The sequence below is a fragment of the Dioscorea cayenensis genome, chromosome 3 (assembly GCF_009730915.1).
Source record: "Dioscorea cayenensis subsp. rotundata cultivar TDr96_F1 chromosome 3, TDr96_F1_v2_PseudoChromosome.rev07_lg8_w22 25.fasta, whole genome shotgun sequence".
In the NCBI taxonomy this organism is placed as follows: domain Eukaryota; kingdom Viridiplantae; phylum Streptophyta; class Magnoliopsida; order Dioscoreales; family Dioscoreaceae; genus Dioscorea; species Dioscorea cayenensis.
This window is the reverse complement of record NC_052473.1, coordinates 19013136-19033103: the sequence shown is the minus strand read 5'-3', so window position 1 is coordinate 19033103 and position 19968 is coordinate 19013136. Positions and strand designations below refer to the sequence as shown.

The following is a 19968-nucleotide window of genomic DNA, read 5'->3' as shown; positions in this document are numbered from 1 at the left end:
TTGTGGCCAAGAACCGCTCAGATCGCGTCGATCACAACTAACACACTCGCTACAGGTACTAAAGATCAAGAAAGCACGAGCTACAGGTGTCCCGCACTCACCGGCCACCATCAGGATCGCGCTACAGTGCCGCCCATCGCACTGTTCACCTGATCGGTAACGGTCTCGGATCACCCGGCCATCGCGCCGCATACTCCCGGCAGGCTACGCTCATCGACCCGCAGTGCCGATATGCTTCGTAGTCCGTTAATTCTCGCCATTCCTCTCGTGAAAGACCCTCGGTGGCGCGCCCATGCGCCTCGTGTCATGTCGGGCTCATGGGTCGGCTAAGAGCTCCCGCCCTGCCACCTCTATCTCGCCGATCGACCGCATAAGTCCATATCGATCAGCATCGCTGATGCTAACGCGGATCCGCTCCTTTTTGGCCCATACTTAGCCAAATATTACCCATCCCGGTTCCTCGGTCATGATCCCATTGCCACGCTGCGATCACGCCCCTGACGTTGCCTAGCGAGCTCTCCCGATGACAGCGCGGCACTGCTCGCAAGATCTCTCGCTCGGCACTCCCGGTTGGGATCCCCGATCATGTGCGGCCGCCCTCCGCACATAGGCCACCGGACGACTAGTGCCTCATTTGGATTTGGATTTTGACCCATCTTGGCTTCATCGGTCATCCTCCCTAGGCATGGAACCGTCCACCGCCGAGCGCATAAGGTGAAACCCTTACAGTTCCCACCTTGGTCTAGTATCCTATTTGTACCAACATCACAATTTTGTAACGATATAGGATATACCACCTTGCACTGACTGTTGCTTTTACCAGTTAATCAAGCCCGCCATTTGTTGCCAAGTGTATTAACAGCTAATTCATGATAAAGATAAATCCTTAACAACTCTCCCAACACCCCAATTGAGATTAAACTCATTTTTTAAGGCTGTCCACTCGCAAAAGATTCAAAATTTTGCTTATTTGTATCTTCAATTGATCATGCTTCCCTAACTTGTGTATAGGAAAGATTAAATAAGTCTTTTAACCTTTTCCACAAGTTTACTCCTTGCCCAATTTGAGATTACGATTATTTTTTCCAAACCAAAACCAAATAAATTAAATATTAGAGAAAGCCCATCACCAAAATTGCGCGTCTATGCCAACGTGTTTCGCATGAAGCATAGAAATGGTGCTTAATCAGCCACCAACCCAACTTGTCTTATGGGCCAAAGAGAGTGGTAAAAAAGTTGGGTGAAAAAAATCAAAGTGTAGCAATCAAGATATACTCAAATCACTGAAACCGGTGAAGTTGAACGTCACCTTTGTTGTAGGAATAATGGCAAAGTCTGCAAGGATGCATAGTTAGTTGAAGGAGATATCCATAGTAAGCATAGAAGAATGGCATTCAACAAATTCAACACTGCAGTAAATAAGGGAATTTCACTTTGTTAGAAAAGTAGATTATTGAGATTTGCAAGTCTTACACAAAGCCGGTAAGCTCAAACATTTTGAAATACGAGGAGTTCCCCCATGTGTATCTTTATCATTTATTGGTTTTGTTTTAAATCCAAGAAAGTGATAGCCTTCGAAGGTATATCCGCTCATAATACCCACGACACTAATGGTATGTAGAAAAATTTATAGTAAAAGGAATATCATTTAGTGTAGCTCAGGAGGCAGTGGCACTGGCACATACCATACTTGCTAAATGAGAGATGGAAAAAGTAGCTTGAGAGTTAAGAGTACTTGAGATTAATAAACATGACGAATGATTTCAGTCCCAGGAAATTGATGCTGACTTCGTGCTAGGGAACATGTTAATTATGCCATCTAGAGTTAAGAATGGGGAGGGGTGAGATGTTGAATCACTTGGATGCTTAATGAAGAAATTAATAATAATTGAGTTTATAGCATTGGGGAAATAAAGTAGTAACATCTTGAAATTTGCCTTTTTAAACTAATTTTTTAGTTTTCTATTGGATTTGTCTAAACGCAATGCTTGTATTCTTTTTTATGAAAAATAATTAAAAAGTTTTTTTTTACAAATACGACAAACGCACTTAAGACGTGCACATAACCTAACGAAAAACAATCATGAGGCCATGTGTCTTCATATGGTGGTACAGGGATTGGGCTGTAAGGCGCTCCCACATTGGAGACTCTAGTGGCATCCTGTGCACAAAGAGGCCTCCCCTGTTTGTGCACATGAGCACCATTGATTGAAATGTGTCCAATGGATATTGTGCTAGCCTAACTTTGACAGTTAAAAATAATATTTAAAGTACATAAATGTTTTTTTTCTTTCTTCTTTAACTTTTAACTTTGTACTCATTATTATTATTATTATTATTTTTCTTACGAATGTAACAAGTGTTACCCCATAAAGGGTTGTCAAAAGAATATGTATGTATACTAGTACATCAAGTTACGGTGGTTTAACTTCTTAGGGATCTATCATGTGAGACAGGTTAACACACAAGGTAATAACGACCTACCACATACGCCTTAAGATGATCATAACCCTCATAATTATAAATCCATATGCCTTGCAACTTTAGATGGGTGGATATGCAACTCCTTCTACAGGGGACATAGCAAATAGTGGATGAACAATGCCGTATAGTATTTTTACAATATTTCTAGTAGTAATTTTTCACACTGTACAGTGTTGCATCACAGAGTTTCAATCCCGGGTCACTCACCAACTATTGGATTATAATTTTGTTAAGTGTGTGATTCTCCATTCCATTGCAATTTTTTATAATGAATTTCAAATTTTTAATTTTTACTTTTTTGCCTCTCTTAGCAATTTTTTAATCCATCCCTTGTATTATCACGTAGCATGGGTCCAATGTTTATAGTGTAATCCTATATGATTTTACACAGAATTTTTCCATGAAGGGTAGGTGTTTTGAATATTCCGTAGCAAATTCTCATTAGAAAAAATTTAAAATAATAATATAAGTTACGCAGTTATTGAGTAAACTCTTTTAAAAAATTTTTTTAAAAAATATTAACATGTATATATATACACACCTTATAGATTAAAATATGACATTACACATATATCCTCAAAACTTGATGTTCTTTGAAAGGTACAATTCAACTCCATTCAATTACCTATTATCATTCAACATTGGCTGGAATATAAATATATATATATATATATATATATATATATATATATATATATATATATATATATATTATACCCTTTATATCACATTTTTAAGTATATAGCATTTTTATATACTAGTATAATTCTCTCGCTCCGCTTCCGAGGTTTTGTAATTTTGATGGTTTCTAAAAATATTTATATTTGTGGGAAATAAACATTGATTATAATTTTTATTTATAGTAAAGTAAAAAAAAAATACAAAAATAGTGTTTATTTTATCAAGTTCGGAAAGCATTTTTATGGAAAAATCTTCATCATAATAGCCAATGTCCATCAAACCTTATCTCTTCAAAACAATTGTTGTTAGATATATATTGTGTGTGCCACTATACAATTTGGAATTATGCAGCATACTTGTAAATTCTAGTTGCATAACATTTGCATTAAATTTATTAGCATAGAATCAAGGTTGGATTGAGCACATGTAACCCTATTTGACTAAACCCGAGTAGGGCGTGAAGCCCATCATTTTATGCACGTTCCAACAATTACTAACAATAACTAAAAATTAAAATGTAAGTGGAAGGGTTCTCAGTCTTAGCAGCACCATTAACAAAGCTTACGAGGAAAGAAACAAAATTTCAGTGAGTCTGATCAATGCGAGCAGAGTTTCCAAGAGTTAAAGCATCGGTTGGTGTTTGCACCTATTCTCACACTTTCGTCTCCTGGTGAAGGGTTTACCATTTACAGCAATGCCTGTAAAACTGGTCTTGGGTGTGTATTGATGCAGAATGGTCATGTGGTGGCTTATGCATCCAGGCAGTTGAAGCCATTTGAGGTGAACTATCCCCCACTCATGACCTAGAATTAACAGCAGTGATTTTCGCTCTGAAGATTTGGAGACATTACTTGTATGGAGAGACTTGTGAGGTGTTTACATATCACAAGAGCCTTAAATACATTTTCACCCAGAAAGAGCTGAACATGAGACAAAGGAGATGGCTGGAGTTGCTAAAGGATTATGATCTGCCTATCAGTTATCATCTTGGGAAGGCAAATGTAGTGGCTGATGCACTAAGTAGGAAGTCTTCTAGTAGTGTAGCTACATTGATTACATCCCAAAGACCACTCCTGGAGGATATGAGAAGAATGGAGCTACATATGATTTTACAAAGTGCAGGTGGTTCTTTAACGAGTTTAGTGGTGCGGCCTATGCTTTTGGAGAGAATTAAAGCGGCACAAGCGAAAGATAGCTATTCCCAGAAGATTCGACAAGAGATAGAAGCTGGCACTCAAGTTCAGTTCCGGATCCACCAGGATGGTTCAGTGAGGTTTAGAGATCGGATCTGTGTTCCAAATGACTCAGAGTTAAAGAAGAAAATCATGGAAGAAGCTCACTACACCAGCTATTTAGTTCATCCTGGCAGCACTAAAATGTACAAGGATCTGAAGAGTACTTTCTGGTAAAATAACATGAAGCGGGAGATTGCCCAGTTTTTGGTATAGTGTTTAACCTGTCAGCAGGTTAAGATGGAGAATTAGAGACCAGCAGGACTTCTCCAACCACTTCCGATCCCAGAGTGGAAGTGGGAGAATATTGCGATGGATTTTGTGTTCTGGTTTTCCTAGAACCCACAAGAGTACTGATAGTGTGTGGGTAGTGGTTGACAGATTAACCAAGTCCGCACATTTCTTGGCTGTGAAGACTATCATGTCTTTGGAGAAACTAGTAGAGTTATACATTGACCAGATCGTGAGGCTACATGGTGTTCCAGTGTCAATCATGTCAGATCGGGACACCAGGTTCGTGGCACACTTCTGGAAAAGTTTGCACAAGGCTTTGGGAACTAAGTTGACTTTCAGCACAGCATTTCACCCGCAAACTAATGGCCAGTCTAAGAGGACGATTCAGATTTTGGAGGATATGCTTTGGGCTTGTATGCTGGATTTTGGGGGTTCATGGGATCGACACTTGGCTCTGATTGAGTTTGCTTATAACAATAGTTATCATGCGAGCATCCAGATGGCTCCCTATGAGGCACTATATGGCAGGAGATGCAGATCACCTATTTGCTGGGACGACGTGGAAGAGAGAAGATTGTTAGGGCTAGAGATTGTGCAAATGACAATAGAGAAAGTCCGATTGATCAGAGATCGTTTGCAGGCGGCTCAGAGTAGATAGAAGAGTTATGCTGATAATAGGAGAAGAAGTTTAGAATTTGAAGTGGGAGATCATGTATTCTTGAGGGTCGCTCTAACCAAAGGAGTAATTCGTTTCTGCGTTAGAGGGAAGTTCACTCCTCGATTTATTAGCCCAATTTGAGATTTTAGAGCGCATTGGTGAAGTGGCATACTGCAATGTTTTGAAACTCGGACCGGACCGGTCGGTCGGACCGGTAGAACCGGGAACCGGCCCGCATGCCGGTCCGGGTTTTTTGAAATTGTTGACCTAAAGTTAACCCGGTCATAAACCGGGTCCCCGGTTTTATGATTTTTACTTTTTTTTTGTGTTAAACCATTAGGTTAATAGCCTCTCTCAGCCTCACAAAATCTCAACCAAATTCGTGCTTCGCTCGCCGTCACGGTCAAGGGGGTTTAGATTCCTCGACTTTGTCCCTCTCATAGTTGTTCTCATCTCCATCCCACATCTTCGCCATGGTACTTCGCCCTTTCCTCCAATTCCCCTTCTCTATCAATGCTTCCATCTTTTCCTTTCTCTCTATAACCTTTGCTTTTTGTTTTTTTTTCAAACATTTTGGATCTATAGGCTCGCTTTTGACAAGCAGCCCCATCAGAACAAGGCCCATTAGAATGGAAACAACTAGTAAACCGTTGATCTCTCTTGTTCCAGACTTTTCGTTCATTCTGATATACATTATTTGAGTGGTTATCAATTCAATGAAAATTTTTCTTGAATTTTCACGAATTGTTTCATTGCTTATCTGATTGTGGATATGTTGATATTTTTGCTTCATTAGCTTGGGGTTTGCATGCTTTGCTGAGTTTATTTGGAGCATTTGTGCAAATGCTTGAATTATGAATTTATAATAAGTGAAAGATGGAAAAGATTTTGAGTAGCTTTTATGCTAGAGTTTTAAGTTTAAGGTGGGATTTTTTTTTTGGTATAATTATACTTCAATTGATAGAATTGGTAACTAAATATAAAATCTAAATGTTTAAAGCATGAGAAATAAGTGGAATTCAAAGCTCAAGATCTCCTGGAATTAGATATCCTTCAAGATGGTTAATTTGTTAAATTTTGAGCTATTTTGGATTGTGTTTGAAAATTTGAAAAACTATGTGGGATTATATCTTTGTTTTATGATTTTATCTTTTGATTGTGATAATTTGAAATATTTTTATCTTATTAAATATTTTTTTCATATTGTTTGTTTAATATATATTATTTAATTATCATACAAAATATTTATAATTTTATATATATATATATGACATCATCCGGTCCGACCAAAACGGATCATCCGAGTCGGACCGATCAACCCATGACCCAAATATGAAGCCAATTCGCTTCCCGGTCCATTTTAAAAACATTGGCATACCGGCTTGCACTACCGCCAGCTCTTTCCCATGTGCATAATGTGTTCCACATTTCTATGTTGAAGAAGTTCATCGCAAATCCTGAACATGTAATATAGTTTTCAGACTTTGAACTCAACAATGATATGACATATGAGGAGTGTTCTGTGAAGATTGTGGATTTCAAAGAACAAGTTTTGAGAAGACGGATAAATGGTTCAGTGGAGCAATCATTCAGAACGTGAAGCGACATGGGAGTTAGAGTCAGAGATGAGAGAGAGATACCCGTATCTTTTCATCTGATCATGTAAGAGTTTAGAGGACTAAACTTTTTTTTTCGAGGGAGGAGTTGTGGGACCCCACATATTTTTCTTTAATTTAATTCATTTATTTTGCATGCATGGCGGTTACTGAAAAGGAAAAGAAAAACCTTTTTTTTTTAATCTTTATATTTTATTAGGTTTTCAAAACCCTAGCCGCCATCTCTTTATTTCTTCTAATATAGAATCTCGTTTGGACCAAGAAAAGAGGAGAGATCTTGCCTTTTTGCTCTTCTCTTTTCCTTTTTGGTGTGTGCTGCCAGTGGTGAGGACGGAGATAGGCCTCTTCGTCAAGGGTTGTGTCGTTATCGTTGTGAGGTAAGCGTTCTCTTCCTAGATCTAGGGTTAAGCGGTGGAGTTTTTTTACCTCGTAGATCTTGTCATGGCATTGTTTTATTGATTATGATTAGAGGTATGTTGTATGCCTAGTGGATTGATTATCTCATGTTGATACTGGCTATTGCACAATGAATTTTCAATATTGATTTGCAAGTTTGTTAATGGCTCCGTTCATGCTTAAATTCTCTATGTTTAAAAAAATTAATTATTCTTGATTTGATAAGAATCATATATATATATATATATATATATATATATCTTTTAAATTGAGTTTTATTTTATTTTATTTATTTATTTATTATTATTATTATTTGATTTAGTGTGCTGGCTGCGTGATGTCCACTGTTTTAGCACATATATTCATATATATATATATATATATATATATATTAAGTTATGGGTTTTGATGTTGTGTTCAGTATAAAGTAATGTTGCTAATATTTTGATGATATATGATGCTTTTACTTCAAGGATGTATAGTTGTGTAGATAGAAATCCCACTGAATTTATGAAACCAAATTGGTTGAGGGTTCTATAGTCCGTTTATATTAATATATATATATTATAATTGATCAATTGTTTTAAATACTGTATTTGATTTGATTTCTTAGGAATTAGTGGAGAAGTTTTATGTATGAATAGTTAGTTAACACACACAGATTTATATATAAATATATAAATATATACATATATATATATTTATATAAATTGGATTGTTGGATGTTTTAAGTATTATGATAGTTAGGGTAGGAATTTGATCCACTGTATATTCATGTGTATTTGTAGCATGTTTAGCGTTTTAATACATTGGAATGTACTCTTAAATATAGGGTGTTCTGTGGAAGCCTAATTTCGTGATGCTTGTAGTTTTGGTGTTAGCTAGTCAGGTAAATATACCACATATAAATAGCAGTACATATTTTTTAACTTTTGATAAATTGTCATTTTGATTTGCTCACTTATTTATTTTTGATAATGGTTTATTATTATTATTGTTATTCATTCAATTAAATTTTATTTACTATATATTAAAGTTTTGACTGCTCACTCTTCTGACTTTCGTGAGTATGTGTGAAAAGGTTCTGTTATTTATTTATTTATTTTTTTATTTCAGATTTACAATCACATATGTTCTGACTTATGTGAGCTTTTAGAAACTTTTTTTTATATTTATTTAAATTTTTTTTCAGAAACTCCAATTACCATATTTTCTTCTACTATAGAAACTAATGAATTATTTTGATATACTTGTTAAATATTAATTATTGTTGTCACATGATTGACTAAATTTCTAAATATTGTTGTGAGACATTAGCATGATCTTAATTTGAAATAATTGGAATTATTTTCATCAGAAAACAGGATCACCGAATTTCAGTATTACTGTGTTGACAATAATTTTGGACATGCCAATATATTTTTGTATAGAAATTCGTAGTCCCCAATTAACAATGCAATAACCCTGTCACTGGGGTTAAACACTGACCGTGTCGACACGTACTTCTGACATATAAACTATAGTTTCGCACCGTTCCGTCGGTGAAAAATAACGACTTCTAATATTTTGGCTCGGGTCACTGAGGGTAAACCTATGAGTTCTGAAATCCGACTCGGGTCACCGAGTTTAAATAAATGAGTTATGATATTTTGTTTTGGCATTAGTTGTTTGGGGGATATATATGCATTTTGGTAAACCAAATCTGTTATGATTTATTTCTGATTTCTGGATTTCACTTTGATATTTATTCCGCCTTGTTACATTTTGTATGTTTTTAGAAATTATTGAATTTTTGTGATCCCGATATTTTTAGTGGATGCCTACTGGGCTCCCACGCGCATTAAGTTGTTCTCTCTCTTTCAGATCAGGAGTAGGGTTGGGTGATGGACAGCTTAGCGGGGTCATTGAGCAAGTCACCACCTAGTTATATTTCAAGTTAATAATCTTCCCTTGTTGTAGACTTAGAACTTTTTGTCTTATGATTAATGTCATATGAAACACTTGTTATTTGTTTTTGTTGTGTTTCGAGCATTATGCCTCTCTGTTGCTTTTGAAAGTTAATGTATTTGTTAAAAGTTGTTTTTATCTAGTGTGAGACAGGTTTTGAGGCCTTGCGTGCCTACTTGGTTACAACCTTGTAGGTATGCGACCGTTTGTCAATACTCCGGGTTCGGGGCATGACATTAATTAAATTAATGTGATTAACTTTTTTAAGTAATAATAATAATAATTAATTTATAACATGAGGTTTTTATAAGTAATATCTCTTGATTAGAAATTTAGAATTCGTTATATTTACTTAATTATAATTATAAAGTTCTTTAATGGCATAACTAAATTATAGCTCTTTTTATTGTTTTTTTTAAATATTATCTATAGGTCTTATATTGGTTTTTTTTTAATTTCTCATATTTATTATAATACCAAATAAAATTTTTAAAATATTTTTTAAACAAAAAAAATAAATAATAAAAAAATGAAAAAGATTGCCACTTTCTATAAAATATCAAGTTTCATCTTAAGATTTTATTGACTTTTTAATGCATTAAAACCCAATTTAATGGCCTTGACAAAATTAATGTAATTTTTTTTAATAACACCACAAAACAAATAAGTGAAATTAAATATCTCACAATATTACTATTACATATTATACAAATAAAGACTTAAATGCAATATAAATTTTTATTAAATATTTTCCTTAAAGTTTGAAACTCTCTTAGAGCGAATTATACATTTACTTTAAATTTAAAAAATGTACATTTAGTCTATATTTATTTTTTTTATTTTTATAGTTTGCTTTATAGTCATTTATGATATAAGTTCATATTTTAAAATTATTTTAAATCTTCATAAAGAATTCCAATTTTGAAGAGCAATATAGTTTGAATTTATTCAATGTTTAGGTAGACTGAACAAGGATGATAAGATAGGATAACTATCATATCTTACTATTATTTTTTGTTTGGTAAGCCAATTAGGGGTGTAAATGATACACCTCTACTCGCAAACTACTCGGGCTCGACTCGGTAAAAACTCGAACTCGGCTCGGTCACAATCGAGCCGAGCTCGAGCTCGAGTAGCTCGAGTAGTCGAGCGAGCCGAGCTTAATCGAGCATGATGTATATATATAATATTAGATTTATTTGATAAAAGTCAAGGGGAAAAACTTTCGAGCTCGAGTTTGAGCATAATGTTTATGGTCATTTTAAGCTTTTTCGAGCTTAATCAAGCTGAGCTCGAGTAGCTCGATTTGTGTACCGAGTCGAGCTCGAGCTATAATATGAATACTCGATTGAGCTCGAGCCGAGTATCGAGTACCAAATTTTCAGTCGACCTCGAGCTCGAGCTCGATCGATTACACCCCTAAAAGCCAATGATAGTTTATATCATATTCATTGTATTTCATCGTCGAACCTAAGGTTTGGGATAAAAAAACTTATCAACACATCAATTTTATTATTAAAGTTTCTCGCATTTGAAGCGGTTTAAGGCTTTCTGACTCATCTCCTATTTGAATATGTTTTTTATTTGAATCATTTATTTGATCATGTCTCATTTTCAGTTTCTCTAATTGAATGATTTTTTTTTTCAAATTAATTTTAATGTGAAAGAGGATTTATTTATTTTGATTTTTCTTTGATAAATTTTTTTTTAAAAAAAATATATAACTACATTATAAAGAATAAGACTATCTATCTACATTCTATTGGATAACAAAATAATGGCTCATTGGAGGTGCATCCCACACATAATAAGATATGAGTTTAATTATTCTATCACCAAATGGGCTGTTAGTTTGCTTGAATGAACATTGAAACTGACTTTATAGGGACGACAAATTTGGAAAAGTATGGACCAGACGAGAAAGAAAGCTGTTCTTCACTCAGCGTCTCCATGAGAGTGGGTGAACAGCAAGCGAGGGGCCGATGAGTGACAGCATACGGTACATTTGAGAAAGGGCATAGTTGGTCAAGATTTAAATGCAGTAACATCGGGGCCGCAGCCTACAGCTGTAGCCAATTCGTTCGACAGCGCCATGCCACCGACAACCTCCGGTAATCCTCTTCATATATATGATTCTTTTATGATGAGAGATGCTCGGATGCTCCCCTCTAACGCTCTTGTTTTCATACTGGCCGCATTCTCGCGAAAGCACGGCACGGCACGGCATACACATGCAGTTTCAGGGCTAGTATCCAACATGCATTTATATATTTACTTATTAAAACGCTTTTTACTCATGCTTCACTGCTTGTAGTTGCAGTCATTAACAGAGCAACTAGAACATCCACCAACGTAGAGAAAAATAAAATAAAATAAAATATTTAACAACAAAGATAGCTCTGCCATAGTACAAGGGATGCTGATTTTTTTAAAAAAATAATTATTATTCATAATTGTTTGAAGAAAGTGAAAGTAGCAGAGGAAACACAAGAGACGTGATTGAGGTTGCAGAATTGATCAGTTTAGTAGTAGGGGATGACCGGCGGAGGAGGTGATGCGTAGGATACACCTGTCACAGGAGGCAGTGGTAATTCCCCACCACCACCGCAACCTGGTGTTGGCGGCGGCGGAGGTGGAGGTGAGTGTCTTGTCTCGGGATGAGGTGGTGAATGTGTTACCGGCATTGGTGATGGTGGTGGAGGAGGTGAGTACACGTACACTGGCGGCGGTGATGTGAATGATGGAGGGGGGGCTACCTTCGCCGGTGGAGGAGCCTCCACTGATGTTGGAGGCGGTGATGGAATGTGGTACGTGGGTGGCGGTGCGAATGTCTGGTGATTGGAAGGCGGCGGAGGAGACGGGGTGTATTGAGAGTGGCTTGGTGGAGGGGGAGATGTTGGGGTATACTGTGGCTGGCCCGGTGGTGGAGGAGATATATGGGGATAGGACGCCGGGGGTGGAAATGTTGGGGTGTGCTGAGGCTGGCTCGGTGGTGGAGGAGAGTTTTGGGGATAGGACGCTGGGGGTGGAGAAGTTGGGGTGTAATGAGGCTGGCTCGGTGGTGGAGGAGAGTTATGGGGATAGGACGCCGGAGGTGGAGATGTTGGGTTGTGCTGAGGCTTGCTTGGTGGTGGAGGCGGAGGGCTGTGAGGGATAGGATGGCGGAGGCAGAAGAGAAGAAGAGGGAGGAGGTGGCGGTACAAGAGAAGGTGGAAGATACGGTGGAGTTTGTGAGGGTGGAGGAGGAGAGTGAGATCTAGTGGACGGTGAAGATCTGGAGACTGGGGGCGGTGGAGGGTAATTTGGCTTAATATTGTTCTTGGGTCTGTTGCCGACAGGAGACGGTGGGGGGTTGGATCGCCTTCTGCTTGTGCCACCCTTGCTCTGCTGCGGAGGTGGAGGCGCCATCGGCAACGCAGGGGAAGGCATCCGACCGCCACCCTCCCTGCTGCATTTGGACTTGCTGCAGTCGAATGGCCGCGCGGCGTCGGAGGAGCACTCACTGGGAGATCGCTGGTTCGGCAGGCCCGGAATGCAGTTTTGCTGGCCGTCCATCATCCGTCCTGTCCCGGCACTCCTGGCCGGGCACTGAGGTGGTACTTGAGTGAAGTAATTGTACGAGTAGGTGAAGTTCTCTAGCTTAGGGAGGCTGCAAACACCAGCAGGGATGGCTCCTGTAAGCTGGTTGTGGGCGACATCCAGTTGCTCGAGGCTGCTCATCTGGCTGAATGTGTCCGGTATAGGACCCCGAAGGTGGTTGAAGCTAACATCGAACACGGTAAGGTTGTGGAGTTGGCCGACCTCCGGAGGTATGCAGCCGGTGAGGTTGTCGTCAAGGAGGATGATCTCGTTAATGGTTGCGGCCATGCGACCAATGCTGCTGGGTATGCAGCCACCGAGGGCGTTGTGGGCGAGGACAACGACCGAGGCTGGAGAGTTGCCCAGGTTGGCGGGTATGCCATGGCGTAGTCTGTTGGAGTTGAGGAAGATGGCGTCGAGGGGGCGGTCAAAAAGAGCGGGCGGGATGGCACCCTCGAATTCGTTAAAGCGAAGGTCGAGGTAGCGGAGGGAAGGCAGGGAGAGCACCACCTTGGGGAAGCGGCCCACCAGCCGGTTGTTGCTGAGGTCGAGCTCGTGGAGGAGCTTCAGTCGTCGGAAGGTGGTCGGTAGGATGCCGCAGAAGCGGTTGGAGTTGAGGTGCAAGAGGGCCAGGTCGGAGAGCTGCCCTAGCTCCGGTGGGAGGTACCCGGCTATGTCGGCGTGGTTGAGGTCGATGCCGGCCACGACAGTGAGGGATGGGTTGGTGGGGGATGGGGCGCAGTAGACGCCGGTATAGTCGCAGACCTTGGGGCCCACCCAGTTGGCCGTGAAGTTGTTTGGGTCGGAATAGATGGCAGTGGACTTCCATGTCTGCAGGACAATGTACGCCTCCTTTTGCCTTGAGTTGACGAACCTCATACCCCGGGTATCCACTGCCTTGCTCGACGAAGCCCCATCACTATCATCGCCTGCCTTGGCTTGGTAGACGTGATGCAGTGCCAGGAGGCAGCAGACAACAACGCACAAGACGAGTAGTCGAGCTGGGGATGGAAGCATTGCTCCAAGACCAAAGGCAGCTAACTTAAGTTGTACTAGCTAGCTGGCCGTGTTTTTATTATCAACGAGAGAAAGAGAGAGAGAGGCAGCGGAGAAACAGAGGCTTAGGTAGCAGTTGTGGCTGGCTTCAGAGGCGAGAGAGAGGAGGGGAGAGAAGTGGAGGAAATCACATGGACGGTGACAGGGGGTCACTGTGCAAATGTGATGTAGACGGTGTGATTTGTCTGGGGATGTCTGCCTCGCTTGTCGTTCCGAGTGTGTGATATATATAATCAGAGCATCGAATCCAGGATTCATAACCAAAAAAAAATGCCACCTTGTCATGACAATTCAATTCATTGTGTGTCTCTGCAGCCTGGCCCATCCTCTAATTATAATGCTTTAAAGATCATTACTGACCACTGAGCGTCGGTCCCTCAGCACATCTCACGCAATGCAATTAGATCGTGTTCGCTGCTCCTTAAAAAACTCTGTTCGGGTCTTGTGTTACGGCATTATGAAATATAATGACATTCACGGCCACATGAATGGTGGATATCAGTACCCAGCTAAATTACCAGTGCTGCAGTAGCCCATCATCAATAGTCATCATCCTTTCAACTTTCTTTATTACTTACTGGTCAGTAAAAACAAACAAATTAAAGAGGATGAGTCACTGCCCTACATGCTGTGTGATCAACTCATATTTCTTTGATCTTTTTCTTTCGCTTATATTCATTTATTGTGCAGAGGGTACACTTATATCAGTATTATTTTGAGAAGACATTCAATGGAGCATGGGAAGGAGGCAGCTAGCGGGCCCTGTCTAACATGAAGAGTACCTATTCAAGCAAAGAGGAGCACGGGAAGATTAGATAGAGCCAGGCTGGACACGGGATGACCTTGGTTCCTTTCGCAGTACTGACTTCCTTTTTATCCTAAAACATGGCATAAAATTTCACCTTGTGGACATGAGTCACCAAGTGGCCCAAAAATTCCATGTGATTACTTTTTTAGTCTAGTAATGGTTTCACTCTTTAAGGTACTCAGCGAGAATGACTAATCTAATTAAAGCTAGCCTAGCCATCAGCCAGTGCTATTAATTTAGGGGTGAGTGTTTTAAACTTTTAGTTAGCTCCCTGCGTGGTTTGGTCCTCGGATTTGTTTATCCGTGAAACTAGAAAGGCAAAACGCGTGAGAATTATTGCAGCGGACAGACTCGGCCAGGAGACGTTAGATTACTGGAAAAGCGATATCATCTTTCTTTGTTTTTATTTTTCTAGGAAAAAAAAAACAAAAGAAAAGCCTGGGGTTTCTCCATCTGAGTTCGTTCTTAGTTGGTGACCACTCCACCCCTGGACAATGCAAATATATATAATATAAATAATTAATAATAAATACATGTATATATGGATGTCCACCAGCAGAGGGAGGGTAAGAGACGAGGCAAGCAAGATGTACCGAACAAGGCTCCCTCCACTGGAGACGTGCACCGGTCAAACAATATAATAGAACTAAAAGAAAATAATTTTGATAGTACATCACATGGCGGAGGTTGGTGTGCTGGTGTGAGGGTTGGAACCACGACCGAGTCACACAATGTGAGGGAGAACTAAGAGCTCTTCAAACCATTTCTTTGTGTGGTGGTCCGTCCGTGACAAAGCCACGCAATTTCCTAGACTCAAAACAGGTTCATCATCAGCATCTCCATCCATAATTTGTAATTTGTAATTTGTAATTTGTATGCACAAATCGCATGAGCGGCTAGCCACGATAATAAATGCTTTCTCCCACACACAAAGTACGCAACAAATACAAGATTTCCACCATGCCATTGGCAAGACTGCACACAAGGCCATCTATCTATCTATATCTATATATATATATTATCATTCGATTTCCCCAGCACTTATTTATTCCCGATTGTACCTAAGGACCGTATGAAGACAATAATTTAATAATAATATGAGCCTAGCAGTACCCTGAGATCTTCATTTAAGAGAGACATGATTCCTTGACCAAGCTACCCGGTTTCAATGAGGTGAAGGCGTGGCAATTTTCCCCGCCCACCTCGTATGCCCCTAGAATTAGGGCTTGTCACCCTATCTCCAAAAAAAAACAAAAACAAGACAAAAGCTGTCAAATAACTCTTAGCATAAGAGTATGCAGTTTGCTGTGGCAATCTGAACCAAACTAAACTTGATCACACAGTAGAAAGTTGCTTGAATTAGACAGCCAGCCTCGAGTCTTTCCCAAGTTCACAAGATATTCTGTAACGCATTTTGAATGCCAAATGGCATAGATGGGAATGAAGGAGCATCAAGCCTGATATAATCCTTATGCCACTGCAAGTACCATGATGGATGCAGAGCATGCATGTCCAAATCCACAAAAATCTTAAGAAACATTTGAAAAAGAGTTCTGGTTTTGCCCAGGCCAGTTGCCAGAATTCCTGCAACTCAGCCTTCTCATGCATTTGGTTCACTAGAAACATAGTAGTAACCGGCCAGTAGTATGAAGACCTGAATTCTTCTCGAAATACAACCTTGACCAAGAAAAGGACTTCAGCTGCGCTGCAGGTGTAAGACGATCTCAAATTGCTAGCCTAGACTTCAAATTCTTTCTTCAGTGGTGGATAAATTTCAACAGAACCTCTGAGGAGGCTCTTCTTCTGGTATCTGTTGAAATAAACCAAGCCAAAAAAATAGGATATTACTGTGATGCATGACAAATTGAAGATACTCAATACTTTCCTCATATTTTCTGCTCAAGGTTGATAAACTAACAGATTCAAAAGTTTCTGGTTGCAAGCATTTGACAAATTTTTTATCACGATTTATCAAATTTCTTTTTTTTAAGACAAAATTTTGGATAAGGATCTTGGAAAGTTAATTTCTTGTACCTCCCCTTTTTCCCACTTTTCTTTCATCCAAATACCATTATTGCCAGAACCAACATCTTCGTCATCACTGTAAACAGTTATGAACTGCATCAGACTCCAACATAGAATAAGCTTTAAACCAAAGAACTTGATAAGGCTTATTTGCATAGTTTTGGTCATTGAGAGGAAAACAGCAGTTGAAGATTTTTTTGTGTTGATCCACAACTTCATGATTGTAAGATGCAAATTTATACGTGCAACCATGATAAATAAATATTGATGCACAAGAAAGGAAAAACAACTTCTAATCATGCATTTTTAATTCTTGAAATCCATATTGACATGAATGAAGGACCATAAAGATGTTCCTTCATTTATAAGAGATTTGCTTACATGGTAGGTGAGGAAGGGGTTGCATTTGATGAAAGATTAGGCCCATGAGAAAAGCCTGGCAATGGGTTGTTCATGCTACCGGAGAACTGTGGTGGACTTGTAGGGAATGGAACTGACTGGTTTCCAGTAGACATGAGAGCATTGCTGAAGTTAAAGGCATTAGGATTGGGTGAAATTCCTGGTCTCTGTGCTGACAATTGGCCACCAAATACCCCTGCAATGTTGTTCCTTTAGTTCAGTCCCCAAATCGACAAAAATGATATAACTCTCAAGTCTCAACAGAAAATTTCCTAAAGCAGTTAAATACAACAATGGAAGTATTTCATTCTGTTAAATTCACACCGGACACTACTAAAATCCACTAAAGAATGCATTAGTCATACATAACAGATGATATGTCAGAATGGAGCTTAATGCCACTAATGATAGCAAACGATGGAAAGTTCCAAAGACCATTTAGTTTTCAGTTTAGTTTAACTGCCAAAGTATGGCTTTATGCGCCTATTCTGGGAAGTAATAATAACTTGAAACGTACTGAGATGTAACAGAATCTCCTTCTGCATAAGGTGCCAGAGTGGGCTGCATTACAGCTTTCCGCATATCAGTCATAATGGTAGGTTTATAAAAGAAAATGTATGGAAAGAACAAATGGAGAAGCTTCTTGAAATGAAAAGTTCACAAGTTTGGTCACTGCTACTTAGAAATTAAATGCCATCTAATAGTAAATTATCATTAAGAAATGGGAGAAAATGCAAAAAAAAAAAAAATACATTCACAAGTGCCAATCGGCCATCTACCATCATAAAAGACTCAAAATCATAACATAGTAGCTATGCTAGTGATAAATGTTTATCATAATACCTGCCGTCCCAAACTTCATCTCTAATCCACCTGGGGATTGACCGTTATTCTGTGGAAGGCTTGGCCGTCCAAATAGAGTGCTTGGTTGAATCCCTGGCGCTTGAGACCTTAGAAATGTTAACACAGCCTATAAGAAGTTAATAAAATTGGAGTGCAACCAACAACCATGCATGGTAAATTTGCAACAATACTAGAGAGGATGCTGGTTGTTATACAACCTTCTAAGTTTTTGAGAATATCACCAAACTAGCGTCATTGCTATGTTTAATGAGGAGAATGAGATGAAACTTACAGAATGTTTGATCCAACATTAGCGGATGCCTTGAGCTGACTGAAACTTGAAAATGACGGAGGACCATTACTTTGAGTATGGGGTAACTGCATTCCATTGTTAGTTCCAGGAAACTGGCTCATCCCAGCAAAGCTAGGACTTTGTGAAACTACATATGGATTTTGGAGTAAAATTGCCAAATTCAATTAACTTGGAATTCAGTAGATTCCTCTCTCTATCAACCTGCCTCAGGAGAAAACAGGATTGTTCAAGCTCAGGTTATCATGCAATCACACTTTTTCAAAGATTTGAAAAACAATAGCTCATGAAACTGTTATTCTGAAGCTCATGCCAACCTTAACCCAGGAATGCTTTATGATAAACCAAATGAACAGAAAAAAAAACAGAATTTAATGGTCCATTGACTAATTCACTCACAATTGATTGCAAACCCAACCCTTGTTTACTATCTTCATAAGCTGCTGCTCGTAACTCTTCATAACTGATATCCCCACTTACGTCACAAGGACCACTGGTACAAGAATTTATAAGCTAGTCAAGACTTTTCATGTGACATGAAGGTGATCTAGGAAAATCTGGAGAAGAAAAGGGATGGTAATAGATTTTTGCTTGGTCATTTATGTCTACTTGTAATTGCAGAAAGAGAAGAACACACATAACAAACATAGAGCTCTTGCAGTCACTTAAGCATAATAGTATTGCACAAGTGGCTTCTTTCGCACAGAAGCCATATGTAACAGTCAACTTACTATTTGCAGTGGCCGTAACATGTAAGCTTCCAAATAGGTGCCTCATTCTTGAAATCATCAGCAATTTGGCGTTTGCACGAGTCAGAGTCTGTACACCTAGAGGACCAACAGCAATGGCAGTCGGGAATCAAATCTAATGATGAAGGTAAGAAATGAAGTATGGAATTTAGAAGCTCACTTATGCACAGGTGCCTGAGGTTGTGCTTCAGTTTGTTGAGATTGGTTGGTGACTGAATTCCTAGTCCACTTATTTTCGAACGGCTACCAAAAAAAAAAACATTCAGACATTAAGTACTCACAACAAGAGAAAATCTACCATGTTGCAGAAGAGAAAAGAAGCAACCTTGGTTGGGACCTGACGTCTGGCACCAAAGTTGGATGCATCTCTGTCATTGGAGTTGTTCTGAACGCCAAATCCAAAAGGATTAGGCCTCTGTTGTTGGGCGGTATGCGGAGGCTGCGAAGGGTTCTGAGTGACAAATCCAAAAGGATTAGGTTTACTCTGTGGCTGCGTAGCATGCAGAAACTTGCAGCGATCACCAAACTGGCAGCTGGAGGGAAATAATAAGATGACGCTTTCTAAGAAAGAAAGAAAGAAAGAAAGAAAGAAAGGATTCAATAATAAAAGAAGAAGAAGATACCTGCCCCGCTGGAAATTCCTGCAGAGCTCCCTCCGTCGGTTCATCTTGTTCTTGTTTTAGGGCTGGCTGGCTGACTGGCTCCTCCGCTCTCTCCAATCCAATTCTTTCAGACCGTTGCGCTGATTGTGAAATCAAGGACACAGTTTGTGGGACTGAGGGCGAGGGCGAAACAGTGATCACGGAGGAGGAGGAGGAGGAGGAGAAGTAGCGCAACCAAGGCAATGCTCAATGCTCAAGCAAAACCTGACCTCCATCCATCTTCATTCATGTTTCGCCAGTCGCGTATTAATTTAAGTTACGATTATGAAGACCCAGACACGAACCCGGA

The 19968-nt window shown here is 39.4% G+C and overlaps 2 protein-coding genes across 2 annotated transcripts; both read right to left on the bottom strand.

Annotated features, from left to right (window-relative positions):
• Positions 1 to 12172: 12172 nt before the first annotated feature.
• On the bottom strand, positions 12173 to 14289 carry LOC120254263 (leucine-rich repeat extensin-like protein 1). Its single transcript, XM_039262395.1, has one exon. It carries the CDS (start codon positions 13842 to 13844, stop codon positions 12321 to 12323), a length of 1524 nt encoding a protein of 507 aa, XP_039118329.1. The 5' UTR covers positions 13845 to 14289; the 3' UTR covers positions 12173 to 12320.
• Positions 14290 to 15960: 1671 nt separating this feature from the next.
• Positions 15961 to 19897, bottom strand: LOC120282319 (zinc finger CCCH domain-containing protein 46). Its single transcript, XM_039289117.1, is given in 11 exon segments — positions 15961 to 16501; positions 16726 to 16792; positions 17098 to 17311; positions 17959 to 18065; positions 18251 to 18420; positions 18422 to 18472; positions 18668 to 18761; positions 19000 to 19095; positions 19178 to 19260; positions 19343 to 19550; positions 19641 to 19897. Coding segments are annotated over 11 exon segments (1170 nt in total). The 5' UTR covers positions 19685 to 19897; the 3' UTR covers positions 15961 to 16465.
• Positions 19898 to 19968: the final 71 nt, after the last annotated feature.

What these genes read in the sequence shown, in the direction of transcription:
- LOC120254263 (XM_039262395.1), bottom strand. Translation starts at nt 13,844, where the DNA reads ATGCTTCCATCCCCAGCTCGACTACTCGTCTTGTGCGTTGTTGTCTGC.